The following is a 25,833-nucleotide window of genomic DNA, read 5'->3' on the forward strand; positions in this document are numbered from 1 at the left end:
TGAACAAAAGCTTTACATCCAAAAACTAGTAAATGACGGTAAGAAACATCTTTGCCGCTCCAAACCCTGTTAGGAACATCAAAACGCAAAGGAACACAAGGGGTTAGATTAATAATATGAACTGTCGTATTTAAAGCCTCACCCCAAAAGGAATCGGACAACCCTGCATGTGAAAGCAAACATCTAACTCTCTCAACCAAAGTTCTGTTCATCCTCTCTGCTAAGCCATTCAACTGAGGTGTCTTTGGTGGAGTCTTTTGATGCCGAATACCATTCTCCTTACAGTAAGCATCAAATCTGCCAATGTATTCACCGCCATTATCAGTCCGAATACACTTGAGTTTCTTCCCCGTTTGCCTTTCAACTAGTGTATGAAATTCCTTAAACTTCTCAAACACTTGATCTTTTGACTTTAAGGTATAAACCCACACCTTCCTGGAATGATCATCGATGAATGTAACAAAGTAGGAACATCCACCAAGTGTCCTAGTCTTCATAGGCCCACAAACATCTGAATGAACTAGATCAAGTACGTTCTCCATTCGAAAAGGAGAATGACTCTTAAACACAACCCTGGTCTGTTTCCCTGCCAAACAGTGAGAACATTTACTCAAATTAATATCATTAACACCCGATAACACATTCTTCTTAAATAAGATAGACATCCCTTTTTCACTCATGTGGCCAAGTCTTTTATGCCACAACTCGGTAGAATCAACACTGTCCACTGCATTAACAATGTTCTGGATAATCTTCGGACGCGTGATGTATAATCTTGAGTCTTTCTTGCCTCTTCCCACTATCATAGAACCAAGAGTTAGTTTCCAAATACTATTACCAAAACCGTTATAATAACCATCATCATCAAGAATTCCATTTGAAATGACATTAAGTCTCATATCCGGAACATGTTTTACATTATGCAAAACCAACTCCATCCCCGTGTCAAATTTCAAACAAACATCTCCAATACCAACGATCTTTGATAACCCGGCATTACCCATCCTAGCAAATCCATAGTCACCTGGAGTGTAAGATGAGAAGTGATCTCTACATGTTGCAACATGACATGTAGCACCACTATCAACAATCCAATTCGTATCATCATGAGTAAGATTAATCATATCATAATCAATACAAACAAAGAACTCATCTGTGATAGCGTTAACTTCAACCTTATCATCATCACCACCATCACTTTTCTTTTGTTTATTTTTGTCGTATGCTTTTTTCTTCTCATTCTTCAACTTTGGACAATACCACTTTGTGTGCCCCTTTTCATGACAATTATAACACTCAACATTAGCAAATTTACCTTTGCGTGAGCTGCTACGATGATTGCCTCTTTTACCCTGACCTCTACTATGACTTCTCCCCCGCGTTTCTGTGACCAAGATATCTGACTGTGAAGAGGAACCTTGTGACTTTCTTCTCATCTCTTCATTCAAAATACTACCCTTAGCCAATTCCATGGTGATAGTACCATTCGGTGCAGAGTTGGACAAAGATGTCCTAAAAGTCTTCCAAGAGTCCGGTAATGTACCAAGTAACCAGAGACCCTGAATCTCATCCTCAAACTTGATACCCATACCTGCAAGCTGATTTATAATACCCTGATATGCATTTAGGTGATCTGTAATAGGAGTCCCATCATGATACTTCAAAGCCATCATCTGCTTAATTAAGAACAACTTGTTATTCCCAGTCTTTCGATCATATAACTGCTCAAGCTTTTTCCATAAGGCTTTAGCATCAGTCTCCCCAGTAATATGATTCACAACATTATCATCAACCCACTGCCGAATATACCCACATACTTGTCTATGCAAAATTTTCCATTGAGCATCAGATTTTTCCTCAGGTTTATCCTCAGTAAAAACAGGCAAATAATAATCTTTCACATAAAGAAGATCCTCCATCTTGCCTTTCCAAACATGATAATTTGAACCATTTAAACTAATCATTTTACTTGTATTAGCTTCCATCTTTCACACAAGTCAAATCAAATAACCTAGCTCTTGATACCAATTTGATGGGAAAATAATCACAACGGGCAATCTACAAAGCGGAAACAAACCCGTTTGACAAGCATTTCCCGACCCGTATGAACCCGTGAGGAAACTAACAAACAAGCTATATCAAAACCAACCCAAATCAGTCCCCAAATCAGTAGCAAATCAACTAATAACGAATAATCAAGCACACACAATACACGCGAGACTTTTTACGTGGAAAACCCCTCAAAATCGAGAGTAAAAACCACGGGACTCGTAAGCCACTTAAATTCCACTATCATCAACAAGGAGAGCAATACAATAATCCTTCTCTAGATCAACTAGAGGTATACAACATCATCATACTCTTGAACAAGAACAATCAACAAGTATATGAAATAAATAAAGACAAAAGAGGAATAAATCACCCAAAAACTGCTCTCTGCTCCAGCAGCAATAACTCGACCTACAGGCCTTTTTAGACGAATTCAACGGTTGAAAACCTTGGCACTGATGTCAGGAAGACACAACCCAAAATTGAAGAAGATTCAACGGTCGGATCTCCGGGGATCGAAGGTTTTCTGGACTGCTGTAAGAAGTGACAGAAATTGGGATTTTTTTCTCTCTTTTTCTTGAACTCTCTTCTCTCTTGATAATGAAAACAGCTGCAACTTGATGTTTTAAGATGCCCTCCTATGCTTGACCAAGTCAACCAAGCAATGGGCCTAATTTTGTTGGGCTTGGGCTTGTTAATACTTACTCATATTTGGAAACCCAATAACAAAACCCAACATTAGTGTGGGCTTGTAAGTGTTATGGTTTTGAGTAAGTGGACAAGGTCTCTTGTAGTCCTTTTACTTTCTTGATGTACTCTACAATTTTCACTTATTTGTGAAAATTGATTTATATTTAATTCCAAGTTTTTTGCCAAAAAAAAAAAAAAAAAAAACCAAACCAGATCCGTTTTTTCCCAGATCTACTATTTCGGTTTGCATCATATATTATATACCTATATCTAAAAGGCAAAGACCAAATGAATAGTAATATTCCTCTTTCACTTTTCGCAAACTTAACCCCCCAACTTTTATTATAATACAAATCGCACCCCCCACTTTATACTCTTATTAAAATACAAATCGCACCCCCACTTTATACGTATATTTTTTTCCAAATTTCACAAACTTGACCCCCTAACTTTTATTAAAATACAAATCGAACCCCCACTTTACTAACTTTTTTTTTTACTAATATTCAATTTTCACAAACTTAACCCCCTAACTTTTATTAAAATAGAAATCGAACTCCCACTTTATACGTATATTTTTTTTAAATTTCACAAACTTAACCCCCTAACTTTTATTAAAAAACAAATCGAACTCCCACTTTACTAACTTTTTTTTTAAATAAAACCCGAACGCTAAAAGAAGCAACTTTCACAAAAGAAACAACCCTTCAATGTTAGATGTCGAAAAAAATTCTTTTTTACAAAATAGATCAAGACTTTTTTTTTAACTCGCATTCAAAACGAAACCCCCAGCGCGAAGCGAGTGCTCCACAACTAGTATATACTCTAAAAGGGGATGCACATTTAATCAATAATAACGAGATTTCAGCAAGGCGACGCTGTAAACTTTATCCTACGTCATGATTTTCTCTTCTTTCAGTTGCAAAAGATATGGTTCGGCATTTTTAGTTGTTGTAACGTCGCTACTTGATGGTTTTGCAATAACAGGAATGTCATGTTTATGCTTGCCTTCATAAGTAGTTACAACAGATTTCGGGTCTGAAACAACCCTCTCCACATGTTTTCGCACCTTGCAACCTGCATACGCACATCTATAGTAACCCCTGCAATACTTACTTTTGTATAAGCTAATATATAATGTTATGAACACCATAACATATCTCAAATTATGTTAACTGTATATGTGTTAACTGCAAAACAACATTTTTGGATGTATCCATATTTTGTGATGCAGTATCCAAAATTAAAGGTTTTTTTTTTTTTTTTTTTTTTTACCTGGGAAAAGTATTCCCCTTCACCACTTTTTGCCCATATTTTCGCCACTTGAATCCATCGTCTAAAATATCGATTTCACTTCTTGTCTGAACCACAATTTTCGGTTCACTTATTATCACTTTAGACACGCTGACCTGGTCAACGGACGCTTCCATCTTCCTGTAAGACCACTCCCAACCATGACGCCGTCATGGGCACTTCCTCAGCGCCACATCAGCTTTCTCTCTCCTCTTTTCTCACCACTTCCTCCCATAACACTCCCATAACACACCATTGCCAACCATGACATACTTCCTCAATTTTTTTATTTACTTTATGTATTATTATTAAAACTAAGTTAGAGTTAAAAATCAATAATTTACCAATCAAATATATGAAATAATGATTAAAAAAAAAAAAAAGAAACAAAAATCAAAAGAAGACTACACGTATACTACTAGTATAGAACTCCCAATTTTTAGCAACTATCAATTTTGTAGTGGGTCCCATATAAATAAAAATATAAAATACAAAATTAAATAAATTACACCTACCAAACTCATCTTCAACCTCACCCCTTCCTCAACCTCACCCACCTTTTTTTAAACTTCCATTTTTCATGATATATAAATTTACAGCAAAAAAAAGGAAAAAAAATGCACTGAAAATTGAAAAAACCACAAAACTTCGCCCTCACTCTCGTGGATATGAGGAAATTTTCCAGGGCGAGGAGCTTGAGTACGAGGGAGGGAGGAGCCATGGCGGTACAATGCCATCGGCGCCCTCGAGGAAGTGCAAGGAGGGCGGCCCGATGGCTCACCGTTGGGAGTGGTCTAAACAATCACAATATCTCATGAAAAAGATCCTAATATATTCAAACATCAAAATCCACACAATTTCAACACATGACAATTTCTAAGCAACAAAAAGGTGCGAAATTTACCTTTTTCTCTCATAAGTATTGACTTCATTAGGCGTGATGTTGTTACTTTGTTGACGGTCATACGCTAGTTCATCTACAACGCTCGTGTCATGATCCATAGCTGGATCATATTTGGCCTGTTTAAGACGCAGAGGTGGCTCATGGTTATGTTGACCTGTATAGATGATGTCACTAACATTCCCATTAAGAAAATGCCCAACTTTTTTCGTCACAGGACAATCATTTATCGAGCATTTGTAGTAGCAACGAGGAAGTTCACTTGTCTTCACCTGTTTCTGCCCGTATTTCTTCCATTTGTACCCATCGCTAGCGGGCTTAGATACACACACTATAGATTCAGCCTCTGAAATACTAGACTGAGGAGCAATATTCTAAACATATCAAATAACATATGAAAAGATATTAGACTATAGATTAATGTTTGGTTAGCTTAGTACAACCCGACCCGTTTGTGGATTTATGGATTTTCAGGGTTTTCTAGGTAATCTATAAATAATGTATCAATAAGACATAATAATCTACGGATTTTCATTATTCAGCAATGTATCTCAACGGGTCTGATATGAGACTGAGTCGACCGCCGTGAGCGATTGACCCTATGCCTCCCGTCAAATCACCCTACCCTACCCTACCGACAACCGGTTGTATCTTTCTTGTTAAGGTTGCTGTTTATTTGTGTAGTTCATTGATCCACATTGAATCTTTCCATCACTCGTTAATTGATACTCCATCCGTTCCGTTCCAAAATAGGTGTTCTGTCAAAACTGTTTAACTTTTTTTCAACTTTGGTATAATATTTGATGAAAATTGTACCAATGAAAAAACGTGTAAAATCCAGTCTATCCATAATCATATAAATTTTATTTTATAAACTATTATATAAAACAAATATATTTTATGCCAAAGTTAGAGGAAAAAAACATCTAAAAGTCAATGTAAACATTTATTTTGTAAGTGATTGAGAAATTAATCTTGTAAGAAAACGTTTTTAAAAGTTATAAGCACTTGACTACATCAATTTTACACGCCTTACACAATTAACCGTCCAACCTATTCTCATTTTGGCAAAATTCTTTAACTAATTGAAACTCACCCTTTCATACCAATGTCAAGCAAGAAACAAAATACCATACTAAACGACTAAACTCTTATAAAGACCGCGATATAACCAAATTCACCTGTCGATTTTTCTTGCATTCTTCTGAAACTTTTTGACAAGTAGTGGATAATTCTTCATGGTTAATCAGAGGAGCAATCGGATTCGGTGCAATAGGGGAAGGTAAGACTTGTGCAAGAAGTTGTGAGCAAGAGATTAGATCAGTGTCCGGGTAATGTTCAGCGAAAAAGTTGGAAACGAGTGTCATGGGCCCTGGGCTAAGCCCGGGGATTAAGGTATCTAAAGAAGACCGTAATGGGAGTGTTAACATTGGCGGAACATGACGTTTTAGTGGTGGTGGTGACCGGTTATCGCAGTAGGCCTCCATGTAAGCAGGCACTTGGATATGAGCTGATTGTTGTGTTTGATGTTTGGTTTTTTATGGGTATATAAAAAGAAAGAAAAATATGGTAACAGACAAGATTCATGCAAGTTGAAGATGTGTTCAACTATTCGAAAAGGGACCTTTTTGAGCATTGAATGGAAATCAAATCAATCATTATTGCATGTGTTTAGGTTTTCATTATCGCGATGGAATGAAAGAATTTGGTGTGTTCATTAAGGACATTTGAGTTCGTTTCTTTCAGTTTAATGTTTCGTAGTTTTTTTTTGATTTCGTAGTTCATTTGTTTTTGATAGTATTGTTGTATTGGTTTGTTTCGGTGTTGGTAGATTAGGCTCGGTATACATAATTTCATATGTTAACTTCTTATTAGGTATGATTCTCATCGTGATTATCTCTTGTTGAAGTCGGTTTTTTTTTTTTTCAAAAACGTTTTCTGTTTTTGTAAAGTCTTCGTTATTTTTGAAAAAAGAAAAAAGAAAAAAAAAAGATATTGATCTGGATCAAAGTGTTGACGAAAGTTTCTGCATCCAATTTGAAACAAAGGTACCCGCACGATATATAATGTGGACATTTTTGTATAAATCTGTATATCATAAATGCAACTAACAAATAGCATCATCAATTAGTCAAAACTAGTTGTTGAACCCTCGCTACGCGCCGAGGGTTCGGTTTTCAATGTATTTTATTGCGTTTAGTTTGTAAAATTATTTCGTGGCTAAAGAATGATGTCGTTGAAGCGCAACTCGAGTCGAACTAAAAGATATAACTCGTGAAAGATTTAAATGTTATTTTAAATTAACAATATATGTCCATCTTCGCGTTTAGCTATGTAATTATCGACTTTTTAAAAATTTAATGCAAAATCAACGTGTATGAAAAGTACCCCAAATATTTATCGTTTTTTTTTTAAAAACGTCCGTTTTGCGTATAGTTAGTGTCATTGTGTTCCTAAAATTATTTCGAGTTTAACGATGGTGTTGGAAAAATTTAACTCGTTGCGAGCGAGAAGATATGACCCGTTGAATATTTGGGTGGAGTTTATTTAAGATTTTTATGAAAATAGTTATTTGACACTTTACACCCCTGGTTGGGGGGTCGATTTGAATATTTGAAAAAATTGTGGGGAGTTTTTATTGGTGGAGTGAAATTTAATTAGAATTAGAAAAAAAAAGGTGAAGGACGAAAATGACTCTAGTTACTATTCACCATTTTTGTCTATTAGATAATATAGTAAAGTAATGTGACGTTGTGGGTCTCTTTAGAATGGACTCATAATTAAAATTATGTCATCAAATAATTTAAGGCGGAGAAAAAACTAGGGCAAATTCTATAAAAAGGTAACATATTATACAAGTTTTTCTATTTTCGGTAATATATTTCATTTTGCTATAAAAAAGGAGTGTATTTTCGAAAGTTAAACAAAAAGAGGGGTGTCGTTAACTTTTGTTAACTTTCTCATTTAAGTGTCAACTTTGCATAACATGTCAAGTCCTTTATCAACCAACGTTTTCAAATCGCGATTCCGACACGTGTTCTCGGGGAATGTTTTTTGATGCGCGTTTTCGAGGCTTGTTTCTAGTGTTTTTCCCATATAAAGTAATTCCTAAAGACAAGATCGAAAATGACAACATTTCGATACGCGTTGAAATCGCGCCTCGAGAACGCGCGTCAAAATCGCGAGTTGAAAACATGCCACGATCGATGCGCATCAAAAACTCTCTTTGAAAAACGCGCGTTGAAAACGCGTCTCGAAACGCAGGTTGAAAATGCGTGTCGGAATCGCGCGTCGTTAAACATGCGTCAAAATCGCGAGTTGAAAACGTTTGTCGATAAAGGACTTGACATGTAATGTGATAATGCTAAAAACGAACATATATTTCATAGCATTATCCCTCAAGAAAGACAAGCTTTTAGTTGCAATTGTTCTATTTACAAGTGATATTCGTTTAAATAATAAAAGGTGAATACAAAAGACAGATTCGACGAATTGAAGACGCAAATGACCAAAAAGCTCAAAAGTACAAAGTACAATCAAAGTGGTTTAATTTAATGATGAGAAACGTCTCAAAATTACAAAAGTACAAGTTGCTAAACGCAAAGTACAAGATATTAAATAGTACGAAAGGATGTTCGAAAATCCGAAACCGGGACCAGAGTCAACTCTCAACGCTCGACGCAACAGACTAAAAATTACAAGTCAACTATGCACATAAATATAATATAATATATAAATAATTCTTAAAATTATATATATATATATATATATGTATGTATGTATATATATATATATATATATATATATATATATATATATATATATATATATATATATATATATATATATATATATAAACCATCGGCAAACTAGGAGACAAAGAATTGTGAGCTGGATCCTATCTCCATGCGATCGCATGGCCTGGAGACCTAATTCCCATGCGATCGCATGGCCTACTTTTTCTGGCCACATTCCTATAAAAGGCAGTCTGGTGCTCGAGCTTAATATACCTTTTTCAATCTCTCTCTCACGATATATATATATATATATATATATATATATATATATATATATATATATATATATATATATATATATATATATATATATATATATATATAATTTATAATTTTAATTTTAATTTTAATTTAATAATAATAAGGGTATGTTAGCTAATGTTGTAAGTGTTTAAGTCGAAATTCTGTCCGTGTAACGCTACGCTATTATTAATCATTGTAAGTTATGTTCAACCTTTTTAAATTAATGTCTCGTAGCTAATTTATTATTATGCTTATTTAAATTGAAGTAATCGTGATGTTGGGCTAAAATATTAAAGACGGGGTAATTGGGCTTTGTACCATAATTGGGGTTTGGACAAAAGAACGACACTTGTGGAAATTAGACTATGAGCTATTAATGGGCTTTATATTTGTTTAATTGAATGATAGTTCATTAATTTAATATAAAGATTTACAATTGAACGTAATTATAAATAACCACATACACTCGATAGGACACGATGGGCGGGATATTTATAAGTACTAATAATCGTTCATTTAACCGGACACGGGAATGGATTAATAGTCAATGGACTTATTAAAACAGGGGTGAATTACGTACAAGGAAAATTGGTGTAATTATAGTTTAAGTCCCCAATTAGTTGGAATATTTGACTTCGGATATAAGAATAATTTGACGAGGACACTCGCACTTTATATTTATGACTGATGGACTGTTATGGACAAAAACCAGATGGACATATCGAATAATCCAGGACAAAGGACAATTAACCCATGATAATAAACTAAAATCAACACGTCAAACATCATGATTACGGAAGTTTAAATAAGCATAATTCCTTTATTTCATATTTCATCGCACTTTTATTTACTGTCATTTTATTTAATTGCACTTTTAATTATCGTACTTTTTAATTATCGCAATTTTATTTATTGTCATTTTATTTATCGCACTTTAATTTATCGCACTTTAATTATTGCCATTTACTTTACGTTTAAATTAAGTTATTTTTTTATTTTTAATATTTTACATTAGGTTTTAACTGCGACTAAAGTTTTAAAATCGACAAACCGGTCATTAAACGGTAAAAACCCCCTTTTATAATAATAATAATACTACTTATATTTATATATATATTTATACAAATATAGTTTTTAAAAATATAGCGTTAAACTTGGCTAGTTCCCTGTAGACGAACCGGACTTACTAAAAACTACACTACTGTACGATTAGGTACACTGCCTATAAGTGTTGTAGCAAGGTTTAGGTATTTCCACTCTATAAATAAATATATAACTTGTGTAAAATTGTATAGTATTTAATAGTATTTCATAATAAAAATATAACTATTTCATACCCCTTCGCTTTAACATCAAGTATTTTTGGCGCCGCTGCCGGGGACTGCTTAAACGCCGGAAGCGAAACGCTATATATATAAAATATTTCAGAAGGTATAAATATCTTTAATCAATCAACCCAAAATATTTCAGAAATCCGTCAGGAGTAAACCTAGGTGATGGAACCGAAATTACTTTACCGAAAAGAGGGGCGTATATTTTTGATAATATTTGATTGATTAAAGTGGGATAAAAGACCAAAAAAAATTTTTATTTTTATTTTTACCTTGTTTTTAAAATTAATATATAAATATTAAATTAATATTATAAACTTTTTAAAATCAATATATTTAAGTTCGTAAATATTTGAAAAATTAATATATATTTTTTTATGTATAAAAATATTAATAATATGAATTTTTTAATTTTATGCATTTTAAATATAAGTTTGGTGTGAATTTAAAAACAAAATGTACTTTATTTCATTAAGTTAAAAATTTGATATCTAAAAATTCGTCGTGAGTTGAAAACTAGGTCGTTGAACCGAAATTGCTTTACTCGAGGGCGGGACGAGAAATTTTATTATTATTATTTTTAATCTTATTGAATTAAAGTATGCCAAAAAAAAAAAAAAACCCAAAAAAATATTTGCTTTTAAAACAACGCTTAAAAAGTGACAAATTTTAAAATTTTGTCGAGGGACGGACTAGGACAACGATCCGAAACGCCCTCATCCTAAAAAGAAACAAAATTTTTAATTTTTAATTAATTATTTGTTTTAAAAGTATAAGATTTTTATATATAAAAAAAAATATCAGACCTCATGCGATCGCATGGGGTTCTCTTGTAAAATTCATGTGGTCGCATGAAGACCAAAAAGTGGTCAGGATCAAAAAGAGCAGTCGCTGGTTCTGCTCTCCACAAACACACACACAATACACGAACATAACCCAAAAACACCCCTAAAATCACCAAATTTTCACCAAAATTCACCAAATTTCTTGCTATAATCCGCTCTAATCATGAATTTGTTAAGAAGTTTTTCAAGAAAGGTAACAATTACACCCCTAAACCTCTTTAAATTTGATTTTTAGTGTTCTTGAGCTATAATTTACCTAATTTGATTTTGTTAATTTCTAGTGTAATTAGAGTTAAATTGTTAGTATATTATGCATGTATAACCTAGATTGATGCTATTTAACATGATTTGAAGCCAAAAACTTCAAAATTTTTAGAAATCTAAGGTTTGTGTTCTTGAGCAATTTGAGGCTTTTTGATATAAACAGGTTATGGCCGTTTTTTGTCATGATTTATTGCTAAATTAAGTAATGTAACATGTTTAGGTAGCTAAATGATCCAAACTTTGATCCTAAACATGATTTTTGAAAATTAAAGTCGACTTTTTAGGTCTAAAATTCATGAACTTGATTAAATTGATGTAAATGCCATTTGAAACTTGTTTAATTGCTAGTAATGGTTATTTTAACATGTTATTTGAGTTGAATGCTTATGAACTTTGTAAACATTTTCATATATGCTTATTTGAAAAAGTGTAGAATTGTTAAATTTTTGAAAATGTGTATAAGTTTAATTTTGATTAAACATGTTATTGTAATTGTTTCAAGTTGTTATTTTGCTAACACTAATGCATATTTGGATGCACAAATTTTGTGTTTAATGTGTTTTGCAGAGATTTGCCGATACTGATGGTGCATCATCATCATCTAGGCAACCTGCTCCAGAACCTGAACCAGAAATGCAATATGAACCGGAGCAACAACAGGAACAACAACAACCTGATCAACACGTACCATATTATGATCCGCAATAAGAATATGTTAATTCCTACGTACAATTTCCGATTCATCCGATAATAGAACACCCAACGATTCATGAAGAACAGTTACATCCTAATTTGAGATTTGATCGAAGCTGGAGAGATTACCCAACGTACCAAAGTAACAAATTTAAACTGGTAATGAAAAATGTAGAAGTGCCGAGGGTAATCGATTGGGAGCCTTTGGAAAGGGTCCAACTAGTTAACTCAGTTAGACAGCATCTGATCCAAAGGTATGGCAGCTCTTCTTTTCCCGATTGGGAACGTTTATTCACCATTCGTAGGCCTGTATATAAGGAATGGTGTGTTGAGCTTATGAGTACTATATCACTTAATGCGGATGTAGTTAGGTTAGATGATAAAAGTTTTCTTAGATTTTTACTTGACCATAGGATGTACAAGATGTCCATGCTGGACATAGCCAGGGCTTTACAGATTTACACTCCTGGTGAATTACTATTACCCGACTGTACAAATTTGATTTATCATGGGGAGCGGGTAGATAGGAATTTTGACGCGGACGCCGTCTGGAGGTGTATGTCAAATTATAATGTTTTTTCGCTGGGAGGAAGACACTTCTATTTAGATATTAACAAAGTAGAGCTACGTACTATACATAGATTTTTAGCTAATTAGATTACACAAAGAGGTAAAAACAAGGAGAAGATGACCTTACACGACTTATTTTACCTTAAGTGTATTCGAAACACTAGAAGCTTTGTTAATATCCCCTACTGTGTTGGTTTTTATCTATCCAAAATGGTGGCAGGAATACAGGACGGGGGAATAATAGGAGGAGGTATTTTTGTTACTCTCATTGGAGAGTATTTGGGTGTAGATAGAGATCAAAGGGGTCCACTGATGGTGTGTAGGGAACAGGTTGATACTTTAGGATTGAAGGTCTATCAGGGTGAAAAGATATTAAAGAGCAGACGCAATCAGGCAGTACCATATGATGGTCGTCATCCACAGGTAGAGAGAGGTTCAGATGAGAAAATGGAGGAATCGGATGACATTAGGGATGTCATTAGGGAGGCTATGACTTACGTCTACCAGCGTATAGATGAGGTAGAAATGACAAACGAGGCTAGACATAGTCAGTTCGAGCAGTGGCACGCTGAGAATGTGTATGAGCATTCCAGGCAACGACAGCATGATAGATGGCACTATCATCAGCATCAGATCATGAGCCAGCTATCACCTCAGGTACCAAATAACTACGTACCGACCCGACCTGCTTACTATCCTCCACACCAGCCCGATATGCGACCACCATTTACTCTCTACAACCCTAACCAGGCCTATCAGTACACCTATAACCAACCGTGGAACCCGCCTGATGACATGAACTGAAACCCCTATCCAGATTGATATAGTTCCCGTTGGTGATTTTTATCTTTTATTATTTACTTATGTTTAAAATATATAATATTGTGATACTTTTAATGTAATGTTTAATATTTTTATTATTTTGTACTAATATTTCATATTTGATTTGAAAGTGGGATGTTAAGTCCCATTTCAAATTACCATGCATGTTATTATTTGTATGTATGTATATTGTCAATTGTACACAACAGGGTAAAACAGCGCATTTTCAAAGACTGGCATTAAGTTCAGCAAAAGCTACTAATTTTGACAACAAAACGAAAAACAAATGTGATGTAACAACAAGACGGAATGAACAAATGATGTGCACCATTTATCATTCAACAAACAAACGCCAATATATTTGGAAACTTTGGTAAAATTTAATCATTTTTCTACTCTAATCACCCTCAATAATTTAAATAGCTACTGATTTCTTGCAAATGAGGGCATTGCAAGATCTTAAGTGTGGGAAGGGGTTAAATTCTTTCGGATTATTTAAAATTTTAACTTATACACTTGGTTACCATTAAAAATACTAGTAACTGTAGCGACCCGACCAAATCATGTTTGACGGCGCCGTCTACTTAGGTCCCGTTACGTGGTCATAAGTCTTTAAGACAAAGTTTGACCAAAATATGTCGCCTTCATTTCAAAATAAAGATTGTTCCCAAAGTTTACAAGAATTGTTCAACCAATAGTTAAGTTACAACGCTATAATACGAATGAAATATAGGCGACACGGTTTAAAGTAAAGTCAAAAGACGCTCCATGAAATGCACATATACTCGACATCCAATGCAAGTATCAAATAATGAGCGGAAGCATGTATCATGTATCGTTCAAGGACCTGAGAAAAACATAGAAATCTGTCAACGAAAACGTTGGTGAAATCATAGGTTTAAGTAAGTAAGTACAAGTGAACCACAAGATTTGCATCAATGAATTAGTAGTAATACATTCCAAAAGTTTGTTTCACGAGCACCCAATTATCAATGCTTAACATTTCCTTCCATTGAACCCCATCACTTAGTGCTAGAACATACACTGTTTCTCGAAAATATATTTCATTCGTAAACGGTAGCGAACCGTTTGAATGAGGGTTTGTCAAACCCGTATGGCCACACAATATAAGTTCTCGCTTACACCCTGCAAGTGTAACTAATGATAATCGAATTGAGGATTTTGTTCTAAACTCGTATGTAGAATGTTTGTTTTTCCTGTACTTGTGTTCACTTAGTAAAGAAATGTTTATGTTTTCTCATCCCAAATGTAAGTTCAAAAAGAGTAAAAGTGGGACTATGATCTCACCTTGAGTGTACGAGTAGTAAAGTACTTCAACAAGTAAACGTGTGCAAGGAACAATGCTAGTCTTGACCTAAACAATAGGTTTGTATCAATAACGGTAAACACAATAGGTCAAAGATGTTCAATTAGTCCTATGGCTCGTTAAGACTCGATCATAATAGCATGTGAATCAAATTGTCATGTTTCATGCAAGGTACAAGTATAAAAACATGTTAGAACGATTGCACAATTATTTGGTTAAGTTTGATTAAAAGTCAACTTGGTCGGGTCAAAGTCAACAGAAAAGTCAACGGGGTCGGGTTGGGTATCCGACAATTTTTCTAAGTTATATAATCATATATGAGCATGTTGGCCAAATTTCATGTTAATCGGAGGTCCGTAGCATAGCAAACATTTTTATGTCAAATGACCAAAGTAACAGCCAGTTTTAGCACAATGGGACGGCGTCCCAAATTGCTAGACGGCGTCCAAGTTTTAAGGTTGGGACGGCGTCCCGAGAAGCTAGACGGCGTCCCGATTTTAAGGTTGGGACGGCGTCCTGAGTTTCTGGACGGCGTCCTGGTTGGTTTCCAGGCCCTGTTTGCTGCAACTCTAAGTGCACGAACCAACAATCAAACCAACCCAAATTACAAACCGCAAACAATTAGAACATGTATTTTATATCACCGGAAAGGTAATTTGACGAGGAAAACACCTAGACACATTTCATCAAGCAATTCAACACTTACACACCCCAAAACCTCATTTAAACGTCCATAATCAAAGTTCAAGTTCCAAATATGCATTTCATGATTCGGGCAACCGAATTACATGAACAATATGCCGTTTCGAAGGTAATTAAGCATACAACACAACCTAACACTTACAACTAACATTCCATGTCATTCAAATCATTAAAAGTCCATTTTAAGTTCGTGAAACCTTAACCTAAATTCACCAAATTTCATAATCAAGTTTAGGAGGTTTCATTAATCGAACTATACATCATAATGAAGCTAGTAACACTAGAAACACAATAAAACATGCACTTTAACAATCTAACAACATTTGATCATCCAAAATCAAGGATTTAGCAAGAAATTTTCATATTGAACTAGTTACACCAAAAACAACGAATCGAGCATACAAATTACATACACGACATCACAATGAGCCATAGACGCTAATTAACAACTTTATAAGTCAAGAACACGAATTTAAAGAAATCTAGTGTTTTAGAAATGTTACCCAAATGAGGTGAAGTTGGTACCAAAACGAAGAGGATGAAGAGAGGATCACGAATATGTAATTTATTTTGTTGTAAGCCTCCTAGATCGAATTTAGATGATGATTGAATGAATTTGGAAATTGGGTGTGTTCTTGCTAGAGAGAAAGAGAGAGAGAGAGAGAGATGGTTGAATGGTGGTGATTGGGGTAGACTAGGTGACCTAGTCAACTAGTTTGCCCCGTGTCAATTTTAGTCCCTCGAGTTTGTAGTCGGGTGCGGAAAATACCTAAACGGAATATTTTAAAACGCGTATTAACGGGAGATGTTATAGACATGTAACGGAGTTTAAATTAGTATAACGGAAAAGAAAACGGAAAAAGGCGGGATGTTACATTACCTACTCCTTAAAAGAAATTTCGTCCCGAAATTTAAGTAGGCGTAGTAGTCGTTGTTTCTTCCTCGAGATCTTGCGTTTCTGAATTCACAAATAGATGAGGATACTTCCTTTGCATTTGGTCTTGTCTTTCCCAAGTAAACTCGGGTCCTCTTTTGGCATTCCAACGAACCTTGACAATCGGGATTCGGCTTTGTTTCAATGTCTTGACGGAGGTGTCCACAATTTCAACCGGTTCCTCCACAAAATGAAGTTTGTCATCAATAGTAAGTTCTTCGAGAGGGATGACGATATCGGGTTCGGCAAGACACTTTTTCAAGTTAGATACATGGAAGGTAGGATGAACGGAGTTCAATTGAGGCGGAAGATCTAAACGATAAGCAACGGTTCCAATACGCTCCAAGATTTCGAAAGGACCAATATACCGCGGATTTAGCTTCCCGCGTTTCCCAAAACGGATTACACCCTTCCAAGGTGCGACTTTTAACATTACTCGGTCACCGACTTGAAATTCAAGATCGTTGCGTCGTTTGTCGGTATAGCTCTTTTGACGACTTCGGGCCGTCCTAAGCCTATCTCGGATTTGAACGATTTTCTCGGTGGTTTCGTGAATGAGTTCGGGTCCGGTGATTTGCACGTCGCCTACCTCGGCCCAACAAAGAGGTGAACGACATTTGCGGCCATATAGCGCTTCAAAAGGTGCGGCTTTAATACTCGCGTGATAACTATTGTTATAAGAGAACTCGGCGAGAGGTAAGTGCTTGTCCCAAGCTTTTCCGAAATCAACCACGCAAGCTCGTAACATGTCTTCCAAGGTTTGGATTGTACGTTCGCTTTGTCCATCGGTTTGAGGATGATATGCGGTGCTCATGTCTAAACGCGTTCCCAACGCTTCTTGCAATGTACGCCAAAATCTAGAAACGAAACGGCCATCTCGGTCGGAGATAATCGATAAAGGTACACCGTGTCGGGCTACGATCTCCTTAATGTAAAGTTGTGCAAGTTTCTCCATTTTGTCCGTTTCTTTCATGGCAAGGAAGTGTGCGGATTTGGTGAGACGGTCAACAATAACCCAAATGGTATCATAACCGCCCGTCGTTTTTGGTAGTTTGGTGATAAAATCCATCGTTATTCTTTCCCACTTCCATTGCGGGATCTCGGGTTGTCGAAGTAGTCCGGACGGTCTTTGGTGTTCGGCTTTGACTTTGGAACATGTCAAACACTTGGAAACATAAGTAGCTACGTCCCTTTTGATGTTCGGCCACCAATATAGTTGTTTAAGGTCGTGGTACATCTTATTGGCACCGGGGTGAATCGAGTATCGTGACTTATGGGCTTCATCTAAAATAAGGCTTCGTAGATCCCCATAACTAGGCACCCAAATTCTTCCGGCGAAATATCGGAGTCCGGTTTCTTTAACTTCGAATCGAGAGGTGAGGACGTTCAAGTGTTCGAGAGAGATGTTTTCATCCTTGAGAGCCTCATCTTGGGCTACCCGAATTTGGCTATTAAGGTTGGTGTGAATGGTGATGTTTAAAGCTCGGACACGGAGAGGCACCGCTCTTTCTTTTCGACTTAAGGCATCGGCTACTACATTTGCCTTCCCGGGATGGTAACGAAGCTCGCAATCGTAATCGTTTAAGGTTTCAATCCACCTTCGTTGTCTCATGTTTAGTTGCTTTTGATCGAAAATGTGTTGAAGGCTTTTGTGATCGGTGAAGATAGTACTCTTGGTTCCATAAAGATAGTGTCTCCACATTTTAAGTGCAAAGACAACGGCTCCGAGTTCGAGATCATGTGTCGTATAGTTTCGTTCATGAATTTTGAGTTGTCGAGAAGCATAAGCAATGACTTTCGTTCGTTGCATCAATACACACCCAAAACCATGTTTTGAGGCATCGCAATATACAACAAAGTCATCATTGCCTTCGGGAAGTGACAAGATAGGAGCGGTGGTTAGCTTCGTTTTCAAGATTTGGAATGCGGATTCATGTTCGGTCGCCCAAATGAATTTCTTTCCCTTGTGAGTCAATGCGGTTAGAGGACGTGAAACCAAAGAGAAATTTTCGATGAATCTACGATAGTACCCGGCGAGACCCAAAAATTGACGAATTTGAGTAGGAGTAGTAGGAGTCTCCCATTTACTAATGGCTTCGATCTTCGTGGGATCGACTTTAATGCCTTGATCACTTACAACATGACCAAGAAATTGAACTTCCTTCAACCAAAATTCACACTTGGAGAATTTGGCATAAAGTCGTTCTTGTCTCAAGAGTTCAAGCACAAGTCGGAGATGTTGTTCGTGCTCTTCTTCATTTTTAGAATAGATCAATATATCATCGATGAACACAATAACGAATTTATCGAGATACGGTTTGCACACGCGGTTCATAAGATCCATGAACACCGCCGGTGCGTTAGTGAGACCAAATGGCATGACGAGGAATTCATAACTACCATAGCGAGTCCGGAAAGCGGTTTTGGAGACATCTTCCCCCTTAACCCTTAATTGATGATAACCCGAGCGGAGATCGATTTTCGAATATACACAAGACCCTTGTAGTTGATCAAAGAGGTCATCGATGCGAGGAAGAGGATATCGGTTCTTAACCGTCAATTTATTTAGTTCACGATAATCAATGCACATTCGTAGGGATCCGTCTTTCTTTTTAACAAACAAAATCGGAGCGCCCCAAGGTGAATGGCTAGGTTGGATAAAACCACGGTCAAGTAGTTCTTGGATTTGACTTTGCAATTCTTGCATTTCGGATGGAGCGAGTCTATATGGTGCACGTGCTACGGGTGCGGCTCCCGGAATAAGATCGATTTGGAATTCAACCGGTCGACGAGGTGGAAGACCCGGTAATTCGTCGGGAAATACATCGAAAAAGTCACTAACAATTGGCACATCATCGATATGCTTCTCATCGGACTCGACTTTCTTAACGTGGGCAAGGATCGCAAAACAACCCTTACGGAGTAGTTTTCTAACTTTAAGGCACGAAATGAGGTTGAGTCTGGTGCAACTCTTATCGCCATAAACAATCAAAGGTTCACCATTCTCGATAGGAATTCGGATTGCGTTAAGATCACAAAGGATGTGAGATTTCGTTTTGACTAACCAATTCATACCGATTATTACATCAAAGCTTCCTAGTTCCATGGGTATCAAGTCAATTTCAAATTCCTTACCCAAAATGTTTAACGCACACCCCCGGTAATATGTGTCGGCACTTAATAGTTTCCCGTTAGCCACTTCAATGGTATAAGGGGTATCTAATGGAAGAGGTGGAGTGCTAAAAGAATGAGTCAAAGTCTTGGATACAAAGCATTTATCGGCACCCGAATCGAATAAGCAAGAGACATAAGAATTGTTGAGAAGAAACGTACCCGTGACTAGTTCAGTGTCATCCCGGGCTTCCTCGGTGTTGATGTTGAAAGCTCGGCCGCGCGTATTGGGGTTATCTTTCTTCTTTGGGCATGCATTTCTATAATGACCCGTTTGGCCACATTCGTAACAAGTGCCCGTCTTTGGTGCATTGGGCCACTTTCGAGCGACGGGAGTGGCACTTTTACAATCGTTGGCCTTATGACCAATTCCTTGGCACCGATGGCAAATTAGCTTACTACATTCGCCAAAGTGATGTTTGTTGCATTTGTTGCAAAAAGGTAGATTCCCGGCATAACCCTTCTTGCCGTCGAAAGTGAAAGATTTCTTGGCAAAGTTGTTGTTGCTTGATTGGGAGGGTTCCCACTTTCTTTTGTTGCCGCCCGATTTATCCTCGGCCTTAGGTGCCGGAACTACGATTTCGTCAACCGTTTCAATTAGTTGGCGAGCCATGTTCATAGCGGCCTGATGAGTAGTGGGTTTGGATGACATCACCCCTTGTTTGATGCTTTTTGGAAGACCGAGCGTGTAGAGCTCAATCCTTTGAGATTCGGGGTTAACAAGATTAGGACACATCAAGGATAGTTCGGCGAAGCGTTGATTATAAGCTTTAAGATCGTTTCCGACCGCTTTCAAAGCTCTTAGTTCTTCCTCAAGCTTTCGGGTTTCTTCGCGCGGAAAATATTCAACAATCATCTTTTCCTTTAGATCGGCCCAAGAGAGGGCATGAGCCTCATCGGTACCCACCGATTGAACATAGGTGTTCCACCATGTTAGAGCAATTCCGGAGAAAGTGTGAGTGGAGTATTTGACCTTGTCTTGGTCCCGACAACCGCTTATGCTAAAGACGGCTTCCGTTTGCTCAAACCATCGGGTGAGCACGACCGGTCCCCCGGTTCCATCAAAAGTGTGAGGTTTGCACCCCATGAAAGCTTTATAGGAGCATCCCTCGTTTGAGTTTCCGGCTCCATTGTTGTTGTTGTTGTTGTTGTTGTTGTTGTGGTTGTTATTATTATTGTTGTTGGATGAGTGACCGGCCATGGCCGCATCTACGGCGGTGGCTATCATCCGTTCGAGAGCTTGTTCGGGAGTTTCATTGCGGCGTACACGACGAGGAGCCATTGTTCCTTCAAGACACAAGAATATCATTGATTAGTATTCTCAATAATACTAACCGTGATATAGAATAAAGATAAAGAGAAGTTTTTCCTCGACTCGCCTTAAATTCTTTATGTCATAATGTCGGAACGTTCATATGAGTCACCGTAATATAATCCCGGAAATTATATTACCCTGATTCATATGTGCATTCGACATCATTTCATATAGTCAAGGTGGCGTGTCAATCAAATTAAACAACGTGAGATTAAGATGAACTAAGAGTAGATATGAGTAGAAGCGTTCGAGTATAAATGCACAAGTAGTCAAGTAATTCCTACTTCGAGTCTATATGCCGGTTGTAGTCTAGACTCACCAATGTACCCTATGACTCGGGGTCGACACCAATGAACTCTAAATCCCTACAACCAACGCTCTGATACCATCTGTAGCGACCCGACCAAATCATGTTTGACGGCGCCGTCTACTTAGGTCCCGTTACGTGGTCATAAGTCTTTAAGACAAAGTTTGACCAAAATATGTCGCCTTCATTTCAAAATAAAGATTGTTCCCAAAGTTTACAAGAATTGTTCAACCAATAGTTAAGTTACAACGCTATAATACGAATGAAATCTAGGCGACACGGTTTAAAGTAAAGTCAAAAGACGCTCCATGAAATGCATATATACTCGACATCCAATGCAAGTATCAAATAATGAGCGGAAGCATGTATCATGTATCGTTCAAGGACCTGAGAAAAACATAGAAATCTGTCAACGAAAACGTTGGTGAAATCATAGGTTTAAGTAAGTAAGTACAAGTGAACCACAAGATTTGCATCAATGAATTAGTAGTAATACATTCCAAAAGTTTGTTTCACGAGCACCCAATTATCAATGCTTAACATTTCCTTCCATTGAACCCCATCACTTAGTGCTAGAACATACACTGTTTCTCGAAAATATATTTCATTCGTAAACGGTAGCGAACCGTTTGAATGAGGGTTTGTCAAACCCGTATGGCCACACAATATAAGTTCTCGCTTACACCCTGCAAGTGTAACTAATGATAATCGAATTGAGGATTTTGTTCTAAACTCGTATGTAGAATGTTTGTTTTTCCTGTACTTGTGTTCACTTAGTAAAGAAATGTTTATGTTTTCTCATCCCAAATGTAAGTTCAAAAAGAGTAAAAGTGGGACTATGATCTCACCTTGAGTGTACGAGTAGTAAAGTACTTCAACAAGTAAACGTGTGCAAGGAACAATGCTAGTCTTGACCTAAACAATAGGTTTGTATCAATAACGGTAAACACAATAGGTCAAAGATGTTCAATTAGTCCTATGGCTCGTTAAGACTCGATCATAATAGCATGTGAATCAAATTGTCATGTTTCATGCAAGGTACAAGTATAAAAACATGTTAGAACGATTGCACAATTATTTTGGTTAAGTTTGATTAAAAGTCAACTTGGTCGGGTCAAAGTCAACAGAAAAGTCAACGGGGTCGGGTTGGGTATCCGACAATTTTTCTAAGTTATATAATCATATATGAGCATGTTGGCCAAATTTCATGTTAATCGGAGGTCCGTAGCATAGCAAACATTTTTATGTCAAATGACCAAAGTAACAGCCAGTTTTAGAACAATGGGACGGCGTCCCAAATTGCTAGACGGCGTCCCGGTTTTAAGGTTGGGACGGCGTCCCGAGAAGCTAGACGGCGTCCCGGTTTTAAGGTTGGGACGGCGTCCTGAGTTTCTGGACGGCGTCCTGGTTGGTTTCCAGGCCCTGTTTGCTGCAACTCTAAGTGCACGAACCAACAATCAAACCAACCCAAATTACAAACCGCAAACAATTAGAACATGTATTTTATATCACCGGAAAGGTAATTTGACGAGGAAAACACCTAGACACATTTCATCAAGCAATTCAACACTTACACACCCCAAAACCTCATTTAAACGTCCATAATCAAAGTTCAAGTTCCAAATATGCATTTCATGATTCGGGCAACCGAATTACATGAACAATATGCCGTTTCGAAGGTAATTAAGCATACAACACAACCTAACACTTACAACTAACATTCCATGTCATTCAAATCATTAAAAGTCCATTTTAAGTTCGTGAAACCTTAACCTAAATTCACCAAATTTCATAATCAAGTTTAGGAGGTTTCATTAATCGAACTATACATCATAATGAAGCTAGTAACACTAGAAACACAATAAAACATGCACTTTAACAATCTAACAACATTTGATCATCCAAAATCAAGGATTTAGCAAGAAATTTTCATATTGAACTAGTTACACCAAAAACAACGAATCGAGCATACAAATTACATACACGACATCACAATGAGCCATAGACGCTAATTAACAACTTTATAAGTCAAGAACACGAATTTAAAGAAATCTAGTGTTTTAGAAATGTTACCCAAATGAGGTGAAGTTGGTACCAAAACGAAGAGGATGAAGAGAGGATCACGAATATGTAATTTATTTTGTTGTAAGCCTCCTAGATCGAATTTAGATGATGATTGAATGAATTTGAAAATTGGGTGTGTTCTTGCTAGAGAGAAAGAGAGAGAGAGAGAGAGATGGTTGAATGGTGGTGATTGGGGTAGACTAGGTGACCTAGTCAACTAGTTTGCCCCGTGTCAATTTTAGTCCCTCGAGTTTGTAGTCGGGTGCGGAAAATACCTAAACGGAATATTTTAAAACGCGTATTAACGGGAGATGTTATAGACATGTAACGGAGTTTAAATTAGTATAACGGAAAAGAAAACGGAAAAAGGCGGGATGTTACAGTAACGCAGTAGTTGTATTAGAATCTAGTGCTCTCTGATAATAAAGAACAACCCTAGTCTTATATACTGACTACCCAATTCTAGTAAAATTTTTAAGAATTTTCAATTAAATGAACTCAAAATCATGTTATACATATTTATGAGCGATAAAACTAGGTGTTAACACCGAAATTATTGTTACCTCGGAAAGTGTAACAACCCAAACCAACCCACGAACAAACCACATGAAAATACAAAATAAAAAAAAATTGCTGCACAGTGAACTGGCGCGGCGCGCCAGGATGGCCGCGTGGCGCGCCATTCGGGTCTGTCCGGAAAGTCTCAAAATGCGAAAAAGATTGACTAGTTCCCGACACTTTTAGACTAAACGCTTTTTACCATACCTCCAAATATGTAAAACTAACCTGTTTCAAATATAAAATCAATTTTTTACAAGCGGGGCCCACATCGGCCGTTTTACGAGTTTAATACAATTTACGAGTTTCGACCACCAAAAAGTTTAAGTTCCAAACTACACAATGAGCATGGCGTTTGGGATTAAACTACCCAACTATCGGTCAAACTCCAAGAGCTACTAAAGCCAAAAGCGTCCCCTAGCATCAAGCGGGATCTCTAGTCCAAAACGATGCCCTTACCCTTGTCCAAAACCGAACCTATAAAAATAGTAAACAACGAGAGGGTAAGCAAAGCTTAGTGAATGCAATAATTATACGAATACATATATAATTATACCTACTTGCATACACTTACACACCAAACCGCAAACACGCTAGCATACACATTTAGCTTATCGTCACAATAACAAGCTATAAATCTCCAATACCATAAGCTAGCATAACAACCGCATATGAATATAACTCGAATAATATAATACGCTTACAACACAAATAACCATGGTTAACCAATAGTACAAGGGAACGGCGCTCGCGAAAACGCCATCGGTGTTCATAACATCCGTTAGGGCACTTAACACCTCGCACCACTAACCCCTAGGGTGGCACCTTAACACCTCGGCACATCACCCTGAGTGGCATCTTAACACCTCGATGCATCACTCATTATTTTTATGGAGTGGTGTCTTAACACCTCGACACTACACTCCTAGGTGGCATCTTAACACCTCGATGCTACACCCGAGTGGCATCTTAACACCTCGATGCTACACTCTTCACGTGAAACGTGGTGTCTTAACACCTCGACACTACACATTTCACGCTACAACAAATAGATACATTATATACCTACACATATAATTATTCCACTCACCTTGTCGCCTTGAAGAATGCTACCGAATAATCTGCAACTCGTCAATGGAAAGTACCTATTCCATTATCACAAATTCAACAACACACTTAGATTGGATTTACAAACCAACCCAATTTGACACTTAGTGCAAATTTGACCCAAATGCACTTCCAAGTACAAACCGCGCCCAAAATTAACCAATAATCACTAACACAAGTGAGAATGGTCTTAATACGCCAATTAAACCCAATCATAGGTGTTAAACACCTATCTTTCCCATAAAGAAACTTAAACCCTAATTTGACCCATAAGAAGTCAATAACACGCCATTAGCAAGTTTTGACACCAAAACATATTTAACTCGGTTTTATACTTCAACTTAATCCATTTTAAGTTTATAAACCGTACTAAATCGACAATTGGGTCATAACCGTCACCAAACCCTAATTTTGACCCATAGTCAAAATTAGTCAACCAAATAACCCTAAATGGGTTCCAATACTTCCATAATCACTAAACCTAGTGATTAAACCCAAATTCAAGTTCTAAACATAACCAATTTGTTCACCAACCCAAAATCCACCAACACTAACAATAAACCCGATTACTAGCATCACTAAACCTACTTCATGAGTCTAAATGGGTTTATCAACAAATCAAGTTCAAACCCTAACTTTGAATAGCAAAATCAACAATGAAATTCGGAGTTAGAACTTACCAATACCGCCAAAATGATGCCGTTGACGAGTAGAACAACTTTAATGCTTGAGGTTTGACCCGAAACAACCTCCTTCTTCTCCAAATGGAGTTCTCTCTCACTAGAACTCAATCTCTCTCTAGGGTTTGAGGATGGGAGTGTTTGTGTGGGTGAGAAATGAGCTCCAATGG

General features: G+C 37.0%; 1 protein-coding gene across 1 annotated transcript; it reads right to left on the reverse strand.

Moving 5' to 3' along the window:
• Positions 1 to 3,631: 3,631 nt before the first annotated feature.
• On the reverse strand, positions 3,632 to 6,420 carry LOC139848906 (probable WRKY transcription factor 26). Its single transcript, XM_071838586.1, has 4 exons — positions 6,115 to 6,420; positions 4,937 to 5,307; positions 4,015 to 4,173; positions 3,632 to 3,842 (listed from the first exon to the last, which is right to left on the reverse strand). Exons 1-4 carry the CDS (start codon positions 6,418 to 6,420, stop codon positions 3,632 to 3,634), a joined length of 1,047 nt encoding a protein of 348 aa, XP_071694687.1.
• Between the last annotated feature and the right edge of the window lie 19,413 nt (positions 6,421 to 25,833).

This window comes from Rutidosis leptorrhynchoides, chromosome 5, assembly GCF_046630445.1.
Source record: "Rutidosis leptorrhynchoides isolate AG116_Rl617_1_P2 chromosome 5, CSIRO_AGI_Rlap_v1, whole genome shotgun sequence".
Lineage (NCBI taxonomy): Eukaryota > Viridiplantae > Streptophyta > Magnoliopsida > Asterales > Asteraceae > Rutidosis > Rutidosis leptorrhynchoides.

Coding starts and splice junctions, on each gene's coding strand:
- LOC139848906 (XM_071838586.1), bottom strand. CDS start 6,420: ATGGAGGCCTACTGCGATAACCGGTCACCACCACCACTAAAACGTCAT. Junction 5,308..6,114: donor AATGCAAGAAAAATCGACAG/GTGAATTTGGTT, acceptor TGATATGTTTAG/AATATTGCTCCTCAGTCTAG. Junction 3,843..4,014: donor AAGGGGAATACTTTTCCCAG/GTAAAAAAAAAA, acceptor TAAGTATTGCAG/GGGTTACTATAGATGTGCGT.